General features: G+C 45.7%; 1 protein-coding gene across 1 annotated transcript in view; it reads left to right on the top strand.

The window, feature by feature from the left end:
• The window catches only part of ccser1 (coiled-coil serine-rich protein 1), a 138,669-nt gene that overhangs the window by 34,782 nt on the left and 86,089 nt on the right, over positions 1 to 17,798 (top strand). The window contains exons 4-8 of the mRNA XM_061260523.1: positions 210 to 285; positions 7,531 to 7,551; positions 8,547 to 8,667; positions 10,493 to 10,718; positions 16,444 to 16,624. Coding sequence (XP_061116507.1) covers positions 210 to 285; positions 7,531 to 7,551; positions 8,547 to 8,667; positions 10,493 to 10,718; positions 16,444 to 16,624 — 625 coding nt within the window. The remainder of the gene's footprint in view (positions 1 to 209; positions 286 to 7,530; positions 7,552 to 8,546; positions 8,668 to 10,492; positions 10,719 to 16,443; positions 16,625 to 17,798) is intronic.

The following is a 17,798-nucleotide window of genomic DNA, read 5'->3' as shown; positions in this document are numbered from 1 at the left end:
TCAGGGGTCTTGGCTTTGTTCAATGAATTTAGTAGGGTTTTAATAGGCACTCAAAGCAATAGTATAGCGGACATTTTGATTGGTTGAAGATGTATGAAGTGGAGAGTGCACTGTTGGAATTTTACAGTGGGGTTTTTGGGATTGACTGTCATGTGGCACGCTTGGGACCGGAAGGGCTGAAAGTGTTTCCCGGTGTCTCGTCTCCTCAGGATGTCCTGAACAACCTGGGGTCCTCAGAGTTGGACGAGGACGACCTGATGCTGGACATGGATCTCTCTGACGACCAGCGCCAGCGCCACGGTAAGCCTCCCGCCCCCGGGCGCCCGTCCCGTCAGAACTGACGGGGAAACTGCATCTGGGAGCTTCGCATTAAAGTTACATTTCACTTTGCCATTGAGTGTTGCCCGAGGCCGTGTGCGGTGTCATTTGGAACACGTTTAAAAGTCTCTCGGTGGAAAGTTCAATCTGTTCCCTCTTTACAGCCCACGTCTAAATCTGCCCGGCGACCGTAAAGGTCACGATGTCAAGTGGCTCGTCCTACCAGAACACCGATTTTCGGTTTAGTTACACGGCCTTCGGATTTGCGTAGAATCTACGACTGCGGCTGGCAGCTGTGAGTGGCGTCCATTAAAAAAACAGGCCACACGTTACAATAAGGGCGCTTGAATTGGCATTAACAAATGGAGTTGTTTGCATGAATTAATTCATCAATGTACAAATACATTCATTGAGCATGAAATTACATGTTCATGAGTTAATATATTTGTTAACTACTAACTAATGTATTAGATGCAGGAATATTTGTACATTAATGAACCATAGAATACACATGTAACATGTAACACATACTAAATACATGAACTGGTTTAAAAAAAGGTTTTTAGTTCAATATGAATTGCCATTAACTAATGTAGTTGAATACATTAACAGTGCTGCACAGATGAACTTAGTTCATTTAGTTAGTTATCAACTACATGAATTCATGCCAATTCATGCAACCTTATTGTAAAAGTTTTACCAAAATGTCGCCTAGGGAGGGAGGCGTTGGGTCCAGGTCTAGGGAGGGAGGCGTTGGGTCCAGGTCTAGGGAGGGAGGCATTGGGTCCAGGTCTAGGGAGGGAGGCGTTGGGTCCAGGTCTAGGGAGGGAGGCGTTGGGTCCAGGTCTAGGGAGGGAGGCATTGGGTCCAGGTCTAGGGAGGGAGGCGTTGGGTCCAGGTCTAGAGAGGGAGGCGTTGGGTCCAGGTCTAGAGAGGGAGGCGTTGGGTCCAGGTCTAGGGAGGGAGGCGTTGGGTCCAGGTCTAGGGAGGGAGGCGTTGGGTCCAGGTCTAGGGAGGGAGGCGTTGGGTCCAGGTCTAGGGAGGGAGGCGTTGGGTCCAGGTCTAGGGAGGGAGGCGTTGGGTCCAGGTCTAGGGAGGGAGGCGTTGGGTCCAGGTCTAGGGAGGGAGGCGTTGGGTCCAGGTCTAGGGAGGGAGGCGTTGGGTCCAGGTCTAGGGAGGGAGGCGTTGGGTCCAGGTTTAGGGAGGGAGGCGTTGGGTCCAGGTCTAGGGAGGGAGGCGTTGGGTCCAGGTCTAGGGAGGGAGGCGTTGGGTCCAGGTCTAGGGAGGGAGGCGTTGGGTCCAGGTCTAGGGAGGGAGGCGTTGGGTCCAGGTCTAGGGAGGGAGGCGTTGGGTCCAGGTCTAGGGAGGGAGGCGTTGGGTCCAGGTTTAGGGAGGGAGGCGTTGGGTCCAGGTCTAGGGAGGGAGGCGTTGGGTCCAGGTTTAGGGAGGGAGGCGTTGGGTCCAGGTCTAGGGAGGGAGGCGTTGGGTCCAGGTTTAGGGAGGGAGGCGTTGGGTCCAGGTTTAGGGAGGGAGGCGTTGGGTCCAGGTTTAGGGAGGGAGGCGTTGGGTCCAGGTCTAGGGAGGGAGGCGTTGGGTCCAGGTCTAGGGAGGGAGGCGTTGGGTCCAGGTCTAGGGAGGGAGGCGTTGGGTCCAGGTTTAGGGAGGGAGGCGTTGGGTCCAGGTTTAGGGAGGGAGGCGTTGGGTCCAGGTCTAGGGAGGGAGGCGTTGGGTCCAGGTTTAGGGAGGGAGGCGTTGGGTCCAGGTCTAGGGAGGGAGGCGTTGGGTCCAGGTCTAGGGAGGGAGGCGTTGGGTCCAGGTTTAGGGAGGGAGGCGTTGGGTCCAGGTTTAGGGAGGGAGGCGTTGGGTCCTCTCGGGACTGCCACGTGTCCGGAGCCCGCGGTGGCTCTCGCTGTAGATCAGCTGGCAGCTCTCTGCTCGGGGGCAGTGGGGCGTGAAGTCGATGCCCTGGCGGAGGAGGGCCGTGTCGTTCCAGCGTGCTGCGGTCACGCCGCGGGCCAGAGGACGCACCTGGGCTTTCACACTGAAGGAGAAAATAATATGTTGTGATTGAGCTGACGCTTTTATCCAAAGCGACTTACAGTTGATTAGACTAAGCAGGGGACAATCCCCCCTTTGAACAATGCGGGGTTAAGGGCCTTGCTCAAATCCCAACAGCTGTCCGGATCTTATCGTGGCTACAAGGGGGGCTTGAACCGCCAACCTTCCAGCTCCCAGTCACGTACCTTAGCCAGTAGGCTACATGCTGCCCCATAGGAGGTGAAAAAGTGATTGAAAAATATTTTCTTCAGTGTCCCCTGTGAACATTTACAGTGGTATCTCGGGAGGGAGCACAGGGCACGACAGGGCATTCAGGAGAGTTATTTTAACTCTATATTCTGTGCAGGCGAGCAAGATCCCATACAGATCAATTCATCTAATGCATTTCAGGCTCACAATAGCAGCAGCTGGAAAGAATGTTTTTGTTGCTTAATGATGCCTTTGTTTGGATAGATTGGACAGCCAGTGTTTTCAATAATGGGTACGGGGTGAGAAAGTGGCCGCCATTTCAAGCAATATCCTTTAAATTGTCATTTCGCTTGTATTCGCTACTAATAGGCGAGCTGTTGACGCAGTTTCCCAGTCGATATGTTCAGGACGGTCACGCTTTTGTGACTTGTCGGTGGACAATAAAAAATGTACACAAGTTTTGACATTCAGCAAAGGAGTTTCATCATTTTGTTTTCTTGTTTCAAAACGTATGCAATAATGTTATTCACAAACATGCTTGCATTAAAAATAACATGTTCATTATTAATTCACGAACCTCATAGTGTGCTCAAAAATTGTTGTTTGAATGTTTGAATGTTTATGGCTGTCACGTTTCTTCGATTCCAAGTTTGAACAAATAGGTTTACTTTGCACCGTAGTGGCCTTGATGAATTTGCGTACGCTTTTTCAAATGCAGCTTTTTCACAGCATTCTCCAGGCCGCTCAGGATTGCAGTTGTGTGTGCAAGATTGCATTTGTGTCAAGGACGTGTCCTCATTACCGAAAAGCGGCCCTGATGCCGTCGTTAATGCGTGCAAATACGATTTAGCATACTTGGCCTTTTCATAGCGCCGTTTCGTTCTCCCTGTCCGTTGCCTGCACGTTCCTCTTAGGTTAGCCTCGGTAAAAACAGGAATGTCCCTTTGTCCGGACGGAATGCAGCGCAACCGCAGGAATTTCAAACGGAGACGTTGCTGTAGAGAGGTGGCAGGGAGGGAACCTCAAACCCGATAGCCAATAGGAGAGCTTTTCTTCTTATCGCCGGACAGGTTTGTCCTGCGATGGCCAACCAGGGTTCAGTTCTGCGGTGCTTATTGACTTTTCCAGTGGCCTTCACAATGAATCTCTGGATTCTAATGCTGGTGTACGTTATGTATGTAAATTCAGCCTTTAATTAGGATTGATGATAAGAACTGCTTTTTTAGCGCTGAGTCATCTGTCAGTCCAATTAAAAATGATTGTTATTTCTTCACCGAGAGCCATACGAGAGCACTAAACAACCACACGCTTTTATTAACTCGTGTCTTCCGCTCCCTTAGCAGGAAGGTGGGTCCGTCCCGATAAATTCCAGGCTTGTACATTCAGGGCTTTGCATGGCGAAAATGTCCAGTGGGGGCGATTGAGACAAGTCATTCACCATGGGAAGCATTCATTTTGTGTTTATGAGCACCTGCTCCCTCAACTGCTTAAAAGTTCTCACACATGTACAAGTGGCAAGTGACCTATTAAGCAACGCCTTTTTTAAAGTGGATCATGTTCATTGGAAATGGTTTCTGTTGCCCAAAAATAGACCAGTAACACTGCCTGTTTTGTTATTTTATTCGATACTACACCGCTTTGACCCCTTTATTAGTTAGATTGTACTTGTTAATACAAATGTATAATCTGCCAGATGCAGACATAGTAAAGAGGTTTAGACACAGGCTTGGTTTGAGTATCTCTGAAACGTCTCCTGGGATTTTCCCGGGGGAGCGTCTCTCGAATTCACAGAGAATGGTGTGAAAAACAACAAATATCCAGTGAGAGGCGGTTCAGTGGGCAAAAACGCCTGGTTAATGAGAGAGGTCAGAGGAGAATGGCTAGACTTGGTCAAAGGTGACAGGAAGGTGACAGTGACTGGAATAACCAGGTGCTACTGCTGTGGCCTGCAGAAGAGCACACGAGTATGCGTAGGAGAAGCACCTCATGCCTCCCATCAAGTATGGAGGCGGTCCAGTGAGGTTTTCAAGATGTTTTGCTGCGAGTGGTCCAGGGGCACTATTTAAGTTGCCTCTGCTAACATGCCGGGGAGATTGTCCAGCAGAACAATGCCTCAAAACAAGACATATGAAAACAACATCCATGTTCCGCAATGGCCACCTCAGACTTCCCATCAAAAATTGGGTCTGAACTGGAGAGAGGGGGGTCCATGAGCCCAAACCCAGGGATATCAACGATTCTGAAATATTCTGCTTGGAGGAATGGTCAAAATGCTTCCAAATGTGTTCTCCAGCCTTATGTCACCTTCGTAGAACCAGCTTGTTTTCGCTCTGCGACACGGCACATTATCGGGCTGGAAGTGTCCATTTGCAGAAGACTGCGGCCATAAAGAGATGCACATACTTCACAACAGCGCTTTGGTATGCTGTGGACTTCAAGTGATGCTCAGATGCTATTACGGGGCCTAGTTTGTGCCAGGAAAACATTCCACCGACCAATTACTGTACCACCACCAGCCTGCTCTGTTGACACAATGCAGGATGGCGTCATTGATTCATGCTGTTTAAATTAAATTCTGACTCTACCATATGCATGTCACAGCAGAAACCGTGATTCATCAGACCATGTTTTTCCAGTCTTTATTTGTCCAGTTTTGGTGAACAGTTCCCACCGTAGCCTCATCCTCCTGTTCTTAGCCTGGTCTTTCAGAGATGCTGCGGTCAAACAGCTTTTATTTCAGAGTTTCTGTTAGCTTGAACGGGTCTGCCCATTCTTCTCTGACCTCTCTCATTAACAAGGTGTTTTCGCCCACTGAACTGCCGCACACTGGAACTTTCTTGTTTATCGCACCTTTTTCTGTAAGCTGGACAGTCCGTAATGTGTGTGAAAATCCCTGGCACCGACAATTACAGCACGGTCAAGGTCAAAGGTGCTTAGATCATGCGTCTTGCCCGTTCCAATGTTTGGTTGAACAACAAACACATCTCTTGACCGTGTCAGCAGGCTTTCTATATTAAGTTGCAGCCCCATGATTCACTGTTTGCGGTGAAGGAGCAGGGATTTGCCTGGGAACGTACACACACACACACACACACACACACACAAACACACATATCGACACACAGCTTTTGGCTTCTGTACACTTTTAACATTTTTAACTGGCAGTGCCCTCATTAATTAGTGCTTATTTAGTAATGGCGATTAACATAATTTCATCATAGTCGACACATCCAGGTTGGATATGCCATAATAGCGTCATAATTATATGTCCTGTGTCTGCAGAGGTATAACTATAATCAGTTGCCTTGTCCAGGTATATAACACTCTGACATTGCAACCGTTTGCTGAAACATTGGTTCTTCCACCAAAGAACAAGAAAGCATTTTAGAGAGTTTGTATTTGTGCCTTTTTTTTAATCTTCTTTAACTCTGAAAGTTTTTTTGAATAAACAAAACAACTTTCCCCTTTTAAGACATTAGGTATAGGCCATTAGCTCTGGGCTTGAAACCTACTTTGGAAAACGTAATGTGGTAGTGTCAAGTAAGCGGCGTGAATCTGTCCTGAAGTGTAACACGCTGAACGGGAAAGCTCTGCGGTGCGTGCGACCCGCCCCCGCGGTCCTCTGGGCGGTGCGTCGCGGGCCGAAGCCGTGTAGGAGTTCTGACGCGGGTCGCGGTGACGGATGTGGGACAGGCGGAGGAATAAGCTACCGAGGTTGTTCCAGGACCCGCCACAGCCGCCACACTGACTGACAGCCCGAACCGAGCCTTTATCTTCGCTCACGTCAGGCGCCGCATGCAGGGCAGCGAGGCCTGTTCCTACCTCTCTGAGAAGGTCTGGGAGCCTCCCTGGTCCCCCGAGCGGGGGACACATATCCTCAGATCCAGTCCTGCCGAGGCCCGTGTTTGGCCGGCTCGCGGGGAGCGGCAGGATTGGCTCGCCGCTCCGAGGAAGGGGCTTGGCGGGTCCAGAGTAGGATCGGCGCCTTCATCAGCGCCCCGGTCGCCTTCATCAGCGCCCCGGTCGCCCCGGAGTCACGGTCACGGGCTCTGAGACCATGCGGCTTGAAGAAGGCGTGTCGTTCTCCGGATCGCCAGACCTCTCCGGGCCGCGTGAGGGACGGGTCGTGAGCGCTGTATCCCCAGCTCACGAGAATAATTGGAATAGAGAGGGTACATTTGGCTGACAAATTAGGAGAAAATAATTATTAAAAGATCTCCCGCAAATCACCAGTCTGCACCACTGGTGGAAGTGAAGTCTAGAAATTTGCATTATCCCGTCGCAAATTGATGGACAATCGTGAATCGATAGACAATCGTGAATCGATAGACAACCGTGAATAATAGATGGACAATAGTGAATAGCTGGACAACCATGAATTGGCAAGCTGCAAGAAGTGCCGGGGAAGCCCCCCTGGGTTGTGTGCAGGTGACAAAGTCATTTCGTGTGCAGGTGACGGAAGTGGGAAGTAATTTTCCTTGAACCCTAACTGGTGTCACAAACCAGCAGGACGGCAAAATGGCAGAAAAGAATAGAGTGAGCTGAGGTGTTTATCTGAAGTCAATGGCGAAGGAGAGATTCATTCATTTAAAAATAAATTGATAGATAATTTATAATGGAATACTTCTTTGCCAGCTACATATTATATAAAATGGAAAATATCCTTCGGCTCATTGACTTATATGATGACACCTAATTAAGCGTATTAATCCTAAGAATACAGATGTAAAAGATGCAAAATGAAATAAAAATGTCTCTCTTATAAATCTGGTATATTGCTGTAGTAGCATAGTTCCTTGGCTTAAATGGGTTTTTGCTTCAGGCGCTCAGTGTCTTTTAATAAGGAAAATTATGACCTAATACCCCGACCATTTCCACAGCTGAAATGAGCACAACCTTTCTCCTTTTCTTTATGTATGAAAAGTATGTAAATGTAACACTTATGGAAAGCTGATGCTAATGCATAGAGTGTGCATTCATCTGTGTGTGAGTGTGTGTGTGTGTGTGTGTGTGAGAGAGAGAGTGTGTATGTATGAGCATATGTGTGAGTGTGTATGTGAGTGTGTGTAAGTGTGTGTGAATTTGAGTGTGGGTGTGTGTGAGTCTGTGTCTGTGAGCGTCTGTGAGCGTCTGTGAGTGTCTGTGAGTGTATGTATGTGTATGTGTGTGTGTGTGTGTGTGAGAGAGAGAGAGAGAGTGTGTGTGTATGAGTGTGTGTATGAGCGTATGTGTGAGTGTGTATGTGAGTGTATGTAAGTGTGTGTGTGTGTGTGAGTGTGTCTGTGAGTGTGTGTGAGAGAGTGAATGAGTGTGTGTGTGTGTGTGTGTGTGTGTGTGTGTCTGTGTGAGTGTGAGTGTGCATGAGTGTGCGTGTGTGTGTGTGTGTGTGTGTGTGCATGAGTGTGTGTATGTGTGTGCAGTTTCTGCCCCCAACAGCACAGGGTACATTACTAAAATGATGAATACACATCTTTGTTCTGCACACTTGTACCTGTGAAACCGGCTTTCAATTTCCTGTGATAAAATATGCAATTGCCGCCCTCTTTGTACGTTTTGATGAATATCTGTGAAAAAGGGGTGCTGGAAAAGCAGCCAGGTTAACGTTGTAGCTGTTTTTATTTCTAGAAACGAGCCGCATCCATTTCAGGGGAGAATCTGATGGTGGGGAGGCAAATTATGTAAAGAGATACCATTAGCCTTCCCCTCCTGACATAGCGCAAGCAGCGCTTGCGGCCATTTTTATTTCGAATTAACAAATTGTCATCAGTGTTACAATGTGAGGTCGGGGCATCTTTTAGTAAAAGTCATTACCCGAAAAAGGCGATGGTCTACTGTCCCTCACAGGTTTTGGATTTAATTAATATATTCCAGCTTACATAAGCACTATGAACCTTTTGATTTATGATTATAATTTGATGAACTGCTTTAGGGTCTTTTCATGGTGAAGGTTATGCTAACTGTTGTGCTGTTCCCAATTGTAGTTTCCAGAGAAGATTCCAGTCAGTCCCTCGCTTCCTGCTTGGCCCTCCTGCACTCTCCCATAGAACCGTCTTCTGACAAAGTCTTTGGCAAAGACCCCCGTGGAATGGAGTCCTCCCTCAGGTATGCCCCTTCCCAGAATTCAACTCTCCTTCTCTGAGGCACAGTCTCAATGGAGATTTCACTCCTCATTCATCGCATTTTGTACCCGTCTGTAGTTAACCTCGCAAAAAATCATTTCTGGAACTGAATCAGTTGGTTGTGTACCGATAGTGTTTTCTAAGACTTTGGCTGTGCTTTAGCTGGAGAGAGAGGATCAGCAGTGAGTATTTCCTCCATTTGCATCAGGGCTACCTGAAAACATCCCTTTGAACAGTGAGCTTACCCACAATTCCTTGCATATCCTTTCCTGGTTGAACAGTCAAGATGTTGAAAATAAAAGAATCGTGGCTGTTTGTCCATATAAAGTGTCAGAACTGTGTTTGTGTCTGGAGGAATATCACAGTGTCACATACAGGCAATATGAACATGGGATATTGATGAGCACATATTGCAATAGCTGTAGTTGAATTGCTGAATTGATTGGTGTATTCATTAGTTGTAATTGCATGACCTCATACGGTTGTTCCCATATTATGCTCCCATATACTGTATTACTCCAAAATACTAGAAAATGTGCTAATGCATTGCGAACCTTGTCAACATGTAACATGAATGTGTGTTGAAGAGGAGGTAAAATTAAGTAGACACCGTATGCAACTAAATAAACTGACCGTGGTCACTTCCTTCCATTTTAGTGCGAGTTCTGCTGATGCTTTTTGAGGTACATTAGAACCATGAAGCTGTTGCAATTCAAACAACCTTAGCCCCTACCCCCTCGACCACTCCCCCTCACCCGTCATAGGCTCCCTCCTATGTCACATGACCGGAGGAAGGGCTCAATTTGATTGGACAGAAAAACTGAAGAGAGCATGTTTGTTGGAATGGGAAGGGCTTAAACTGCTTTATTGCAATACAAATATACATATATACTTGATTGGTATTTATTAGACTTATTTTTAGACTTCTACTGCTGTAGCCTATCCAATATGATGGGTCACCTTCCTGTCAGCTTTGACCAGTCTGGCCATTCTCCTCTGACATCTCTCATTAACAAGGCATTTCTGCCTGCAGAACTTCTGCTCATTGGATTTTTTTCTTTTGTCTTTTGCCCCATTCTTTGCAAACTCTAGAGACTAGTGTGAGTGAAAATCAGCAGTGGTTTGAGTATCTCAGATCAGCAGTTTCTGAGATACTTAAACCACCCTGTCTGCCACCAACAATCATTCCATGGTAAAAGTATAATTTTTTCCCCATTCCTTCTGATGGTTGATGTGAGCATTAACTGAAGCTCCTGACCCGTATCTACATGATTGTATGCGTTGCACAGCTGCTACACAATTGGCATCACAATTTTTATCAATTAACAAAATGTATGAACAGAAGAAGTGAATGAACAGAAGAAAAATCTAAATCAAGTCAATATTTGGTGTGACCACCTTCAAAACAGCTTCAATTCTTCTACGTATATTTGAACACAGTTTTTGAAAGAACTAGGCAAGTAGGTTGTTTGAAAAGTCTTGGAGAACTAGCCACAGTTCTTCTGTGGATTTAGGCAGCCTCAAATGCTTCCGTCTCCTCATGTAATCGCAGACAGACTCGATGATGTTGAGCTCAGGGCTCTGTGGGGGCCATACGATCACTTCCAGGACTCCTTGTTCTTCTTTACGCTAAAGATAGTTCTTAATGACATTGGCTGTATGTTTGGGGTCGTTGTCCTGCTGCAGAATACATTTTTGGCCAATCAGATGCCTTCCTGATGGTATTGCATGATGGATAAGTATCTGCCTGTACTTCTCAACATTGAGGAGACCATTAATTCTGACCAAATCCCCAACTCCATTTGCAGAAATGCAGCCTCAAACTTGCTACTAGGAACCACCACCATGCTTCACTGTCGTCTGCAGATACTCATTCTTGCACCGCTCTCCAGCCCTTCGGCGAACAAACTGCCTTCTGCTACAGCCAAAGATTTCAAATTTTGTCCTTGGCTGACCACTGCATCTACGATCCTCAACGTTCCCCGTTTCTTTGTGCTTCTTCAGCAGAGCTTGGACAGCACATCTGGAAACCCCTGTCTGCCTTGAAATTTCTGTCTGGGAGAGACCTTGCTGATGCAGTATAACTACCTTGTGTCTTGTTGCTGTGCTCAGTCTTACCATGGTGTATGACTTCTGATATTAAACTGTCTTCAGCAACCTCACCTTGGAAGCAGAGTTTGGCTGTTCCTCACCCAGTTTTAACCCTCCTGCACAGTTTCTGTTTCAGTTAATGATTGTGTTTCAACCTGTTAAATTGACGATCATTAGCTCCTGTTTGGTATAATTGGTTAATCGCACACCTGACTATATGTCTACAAAATCCCTGACTTCTTGAAGAATTGATGCTGGTTTGAAGGCAAAGGGTGGTCACACCAAATATTGATTTGATTTAGATTTTTCTTCTGTTCACTCACTTTGCATTTTGTTAATTGATAAAAAAAAGACATTTCTATTTTTGAAAACATTCTTACTTTACAGCATTTTTTCACACCTGCATAAAACTTTTGCACAGTACTGTATATTTTACATTCCATGCATGCAAAGAATGTTGTGTTGCCAAAACAATGAAATATATTGTGTAATTATGAATGTATTTTATCATGAAACTAACAATTGCAATCCCCATTAAATACCTATATGAGTAGAACAGAGTTATAACAACACTTATCAATAAGCAGTGGACAGTGCCATATTTATGATCTATTTTTACTCAGTCTGAGTGCTTGCAGTAGGAATATTAAATGGCAGTATTCATGAAATACCTTCCCAGCACAAAGGTCATCTCTTTTAGAGGATATTCTGTCTCATTAATTTTGAGAACCAATTTGAGGAAGCATTACTTTTGTGCTTTTTGTATTTTTCGCAAAGCGTTTTTATTAATTTCAGGCACCAACCTGTTTCATTTAAGAAACTTAAGTAAAACTTCCTTGAAACGGTTCCTCTGTGTAAAATGGAATCCAATTATGTTCAGTGCGGCATCGCGGCTCTTCATAGTCCTGTTTAGTCTGTACTTGCCGGGTCGAGTTCTTTGTTTTTCCGGAACAAACGTGCTCCTCGGTTTGGCCCGACTTTTGCTCGGTCCTCGGAGATGGATTGTTAATAAAGAGGTTACGGCTCCTTCGCATTCCCAGCCTGGGCGCGGACAGTCCTGAATTTAAAAAAGAAAAAAAGATTTCTTTAAGTTTCGGTCGTTTGTCTTAAGTTATTTGGCCTTTTACGGCTTACGTGCTTTGGGGCTCCGACAGAAATGCAATTTTATGTTGGGCTGTTCATCTGTTCTAGTCCTCAGAAATAAAAAATGAAATAAAATAAAACAGTTTCTGGCCACGTCTCATCCTCGTGACATTACAATTATCTGCTCATCCCAATTATTGGAATTCCTTCCACTTCCTGCCCACCTTGATTGACTCTGGTCATCAGTGCACATGAGAATTGGGTTCTCAGCTAATCTACCAAGTTAAATATAGGCAATTGACAGAAGTAAATAAACAGGTTTTTAACTATAAAAGGTTGTCCTTTCTTGCACGTTCTCATGGAAGTAAGACGAACAGGCTGGGCTGTCCAGCAATTTTAATATCGCCCCCCCCCCCATCTAAGCTGCCTTTAAAGCTATGTATGGCCAGATCCCAACATGACCTAGTTCACGTTCCAGAACAATAGACTCTAAATCAAACAAATTATCATTTTACTGTGTGGAACACTTGTATTCAGCAGAGTTGACATTTAATGGACAAAAATCGACTTGCCCCAAGCCACAAGATGTTAATGGATGTAAAGTTTTCTGGGGTTTTTATTTTTTATTTTTAAGAATTCTATTTCTAACCTGAAAAGGGTCAAAATTTTAATATTAGACGACAGGACTGGCCGCAGTGCGAGATGCAGATGTGGTGTGTGAAAGGGAGAATGTGGTTTGTGAAAGGGAGAATGCGGTGTGATTGTGCAGGAGACGTTTGCGCAGTTGGTTAATACTGGCTGGCATCGTGCGCCTGTATACACAGGAGAAACGTGTGCTAAAGTAACTGTTTTCACCCAGGCCTTTCCCCTGTGCTTGTGTTGTGCTCCCCGACCTGTACTGCGTCAGAATGATGACGCTTCTATCCACAGCGACTTACAGTTGATTAGACTGAGCAGGGGACAATCCCTCCGTGGCTACACCAGGGCTTAAACCGCCAACCTTCCAGGTCCCAGTCAGGCACCTTAGCCACTAGGCTATAGTAGGGTAATGCTAATATGGAGCACAGCATATCTTCATTGGACTTCATCTGCCAAAGTCGCACAAATGCACTCAGGCATCATTATTGCGGCCTCAATCGATTACTTTTTTTGGAAATGTTGGACAAACCAACATGCAGACACCGCTATAATAACAGTGTCTTACAAAAATAATATTTATATGTTTGTGTATAGCATATACCTATATACACTCATTATGTATTTATGAGACTTATTTTTTAGATTTATTAAGTCTTCTGCTGCTGTAGCCTATCCACTTAGAGGTTTGACGCGTTGTGTGTTCGGAGATGCTCTTCTGCATACCACTGTTGTAATGTGTGGTTATTTGCATTACTGTCACCTTCCTGTCAGCTTTGACTAGTCTGCTCACTGGATGTATTTTGTTTTTCACACAGTTCTCTGCAAAATCTAGAGACTGTTTTGTGTGAAAATCCCAGGAAATCAGCAGTTTCAGAGATACTCAAACCACCCTGTCTGGCACCGACATTCATGCCACAGTTGAAATCACTGAGATCACATTTTGCCCCCATTCTGATGGTTGATGTGAACATTAACTGAACCTCCTGACCCGCATCTGCATGATTGTTTGCATTGCACTGCTGCCGCACAATTGGCTGATTAAATAATTGCATGAATAAGTAGGTGTACAGGTGTTCCTAATAAAGTGCTCAGTTATGTTTATATACAGTTTGTGTCAGGATGTGATTGTCTTTTTCTTTGCAGTGTTGTACAGTAGATTTGATTCCCGGTGCAGCCCAGCTCTTTTACCCTGAACTGCTTCAATAACGATCCGTTTGTAATACGTGGACGCCATGCAGAAACATGAGCCGTAAAAGCCACTCAGGAAAGAGCATCTGCTTAATGCCCCAAAGTCGTGCACTGCAACTAATATCAATGAGTATGCCTATATTTAAAATGAAGCACACCCAACAACAGGAATATTAATAATGATGGGCCTTTATTAAAGCTGCTTATTAACTGTCCATGCCTCGGAGATCAGTCGTTCACTTAGCCTCCTAGTCGCGATGCTCAAATGTGAGGTATATATTTGCAGATCAATACGATGTCACAACCTCACAGAGCGGGTTAAGATCCAGAGCTGCACAGAGCCATCAATCCCTGGTGAAGTAAACCCGTTTCCCGTGGCGACACGAGAACCCCCCTGATAGCCTGAGGAGATGTTGCCCTTCACAGGAATTTAATATTCATATATTTTTGTCCATTTTGAAAAGGCTGTGTAAAACATTGAATCTATTAAATATTTCTGTATTTCATTTGAGTTGGTTACTCCACAAAGGAGAAAGGACAGGTCTGGTATATTGGTAAAAATCTATGCAGAAGGGTATGTGTGCGCGTTATGGTAAATGGTTGGCATTTATATAGCGCCTTTATCCAAAGTGCTGTACAGCTGATGCTTATCATTCACCCATTCATACACACACAACAACAGTGATTGGCTGCCATGCAAGGCACCGACCAGCACGTCAGGAGCATTTGGGGGTCTTGTTCAGGGACACTTCAACACACCCAGGGCAGAATCGAACCTGCAACCCTCTGACTGCTATACTCCTGCTCTTGCTGCCTGAGCCAATAAATGTGAAGCTTATTTGAACTTATTTACGCATATGATATCCAATGGAATGATTCTGCGATAGAAATCAGGTACCATTTTTCATATTTTCCTGCATGAGAGGCTCCGTCAGTAAGTGTTCTGTCGCTCAGTTTCTCAGTTTCCAAAGAATCGCAGGGTAAACAAAATAAACCAAAAGGTCATAATTCTAAAGGAAATGAACTGGAAAAGGGTATCATGACATATCAATATGAAAACAATTTTGCAGCTCTATAAACTCTCGAAGTATAGAGCTTCTGCGGAATAAATTATATGTTGAAATTATTGAGTCCATGAATCAATGTGCAGGAGAATGTTGCAAAAAAAGTAATTTTATTCAAATAAATTTTCTCTCGCCCGCAAGTAGTTTATTTTGAATATTTACTGTCGATTTATATTTCGGGAAACATTTATATGTACAGTGCTCTTGCTGTAATTTTTCTCAATCTCAATTCGTTCAAGGCGAGAATTACAACTCCTTTCAAAAATAAAACCAAAAGCAAGAACAATACGCGTTCAAGCCAGACGAGGTGATTTTAGAGTAGAAAGTGCGGGTTGTGTATGTGAAAAATGGTCTAAAAAAGGCTGAGTCATTTTCACACGGTTTATTTGTTTATTTTATTATTTTTTTCTGCAGCAGTGCATCCCAATGATCGACAAAGTCGCATTCATCCTGATTACTGTTCCAGCTAATGTCCTTTAGGCGGCCGTAATTCATTTTGAAACGCGTAACTATTTAGGAGTTCGCATTTCCTCAAAATGGAAGGAACTACAAAAAAAAGACAGGCCTAATTTGAGCGGTAAACTTCTGTACGTGAGGTGTAGCATAACGAAACCCGTAAAGTATGAGGTGTTAAGGATAGTGAAGTGTATCGCGTTTAATCGCGTCTCCGAAAAAGAGAAACAGGATGGAGGCCACTTTGAGCGTGAGTGTTTGTGGAAGGTGAGGCTGTTTGGTGTGAGGGTCCTCAGAGTTCCTGACCCTGGCGCTTTGCTTTGAGAAGCGGTGTCCGCGTGTACCTCCACACAACCGGTGGGACGTGGGACGTCGCCTCTAACCTAGCCACCCGGCTAAGTGTGAAGATTTATTATCCTTGGGAGACGGTCTGGCCTGTTTATGCTGAAAATTCATCATCTGGTGAGGAGCCTGTCCTCAACAGCTCCTGTCGGCTAATTTGTCGGGATCTGAGCCACCAGCACGTAGTTCTGCAACAGTGGGGACCCTGAACAGGCAGCCTCTCCGCATGCTAACAGGTAGCCTACACTGCCGAGGCTGTAAAGAGATACAGACAGTCTATAAATATTTGCTGATAGAGACAACCCCCTAAGTATAGGGAGACGGACAGTTTCTCTGTGTGCCCGTAGACGCAGGCTAAAAGTAGGCTATCGCTGTTGGAAGCCGGTGACATTTCCGCCACTGTAGTAAGTGCAGAGCGCGTTTAATTATCGGTTGAAGGAGACAGAGCCATCTTAAGTGTGCGGCAGTAGGCACAGGCATTACTCATGCCTGGAGTGGGCAGGGACGGCTTTCTTCTGGCTGTTTAGCCAGGGAAATAATCTGCAAAGGGGGGCGCGCCTGACGTGTCATCAGTCCCGCCGTACTGTGTTCCGTCTGCTGTTTCCATAGAAACAGGTAGACTCTCAGCCTTCCGGACTTTCCAGATCTTTCCCGTCAGGCGTGGATCTCAACGGAACCGTAAATAAGAGAGGCTCAAAAATTGTATATTCTTCCCACTTCCCCCCCCCCCCCCCCCCATTTCCACATTGTAAATAACGACGGGCGGTTACCGGGATCTATAACTGATCATCTGTTACAACCATTAAGATGTATTTTATGCGTTCTAGATGAGGGCCCGGTAAAAACGATCAATCCCCTCCCCTCTGCTCGCCATTGAATTTCCCCCCGACTTGTTGAAGGAGGCCGCCAGTATTTCATCGACCTCCACCGTAGGCCTAATCGGCAGACGGAGACTATTAACGGCGGCGTTCGATGATGCAGCGGACGCGGCCGGCCGTTCTCCGAAACCGCCCAGTGGCATTCGCACTCCGGGGAGGCGCGCCCCGTGCCCCGGCCCGCCCCACGCCATCGTCAACGGCCGTCCAGCTCTCCGCGTTTTTTTTACCTCGTCAATTCATCGGAGTGCGTTCTTCTCCCAGCGCTGATTTACGGCCCTGATATGACACGCCGTCCTCTTCCCGGCCGTCTCGTACGGCTCGTTTACCGGGGCATACGAGGTGAGGCTAACGAGTGCGAGCCGAGCCTCGCGTTTCAGTTCAACCGGTCTGGTATTTACATATAATTTTAATCAGCATTTGGCTGCCCATTAGCGTGTTGACAGTCAAAGCCGGGCAAATCACTGCATTGTTAAATTGAAGACGCTGGAAAAAGCGGTCCGCTTAATTAGCGTATTACTTAACAGTCCCGCTACTGTAAAGCACAAACTTGAAGAAGTAGTCTGTTATGAAAATGCATACAGCATTTATTCAGAATAGTCTTGGGCATGTCAGCTAGATTAAATCCAAGTACTGGAAATATAAGGAGGTACTGGAAGGTGAAATGGATGTGTATTCTGACTCAGATATTTTCTGTGTGTATTCAACAAAACACACCAGGGTATTTTCTCCAGCAAGCAGTTGTTCGTCGGAAAAGAGGTGTTTGGAAGTGCATGCTCCATTTCCTTGGAAATAACCGTAGGAGTGATGGGAGGTGATTTTGAAGGGTAACCAAAGAGAAAAATAGTCCACAATCACAGCGTAGCCCAGGACCTGTAAATCTCCCTGCTAAAAAAAACAGCTCAAGCTAGGTTTTGAAACAGCTGGTAGCTGGTTGACCAGCTCATACCCAGCTAGACCAGCTTTATGACCTGCTTGGCCATACTGGTTGACCAACTCATACCCAGCTAGACCAGCTTTATGACCAGCTTGGTCATGCTGGTTGACCAACTCATACCCAGCCAGACCAGCTTTATGACCAGCTCAGTCATGCTGGTTGACCAGCTAGACCAGCTTATGACCAGCTTGACCAGCTCAGTTCTCAAGCTGGTCAAGCTGGATTTTACAGCAGGGCTTCTAACCCTGTCTGCAGCATTGGTGCTGTGATTAAATATGCTGTTTGCGTTGCCGAGCTCATTTCATCATGCGATTGCAATCAGTTTGGGGAATGTGTGTGTGTGTGTGTGGGTCAAAGAAGAAAGGGAAGCCAGGAAGCTGGTGCTTACAGCAAAATGATGCGCAGGCCTTGGTAAAAACCTTTTGTTTGAAAACGGAGTTAA

The sequence above is a fragment of the Conger conger genome, chromosome 11, assembly GCF_963514075.1.
Source record: "Conger conger chromosome 11, fConCon1.1, whole genome shotgun sequence".
NCBI classification, from domain to species: Eukaryota; Metazoa; Chordata; class Actinopteri; order Anguilliformes; family Congridae; genus Conger; species Conger conger.
Note: the sequence above shows the minus strand (reverse complement) of the source record. Positions and strands in the feature narration are given on the sequence as shown.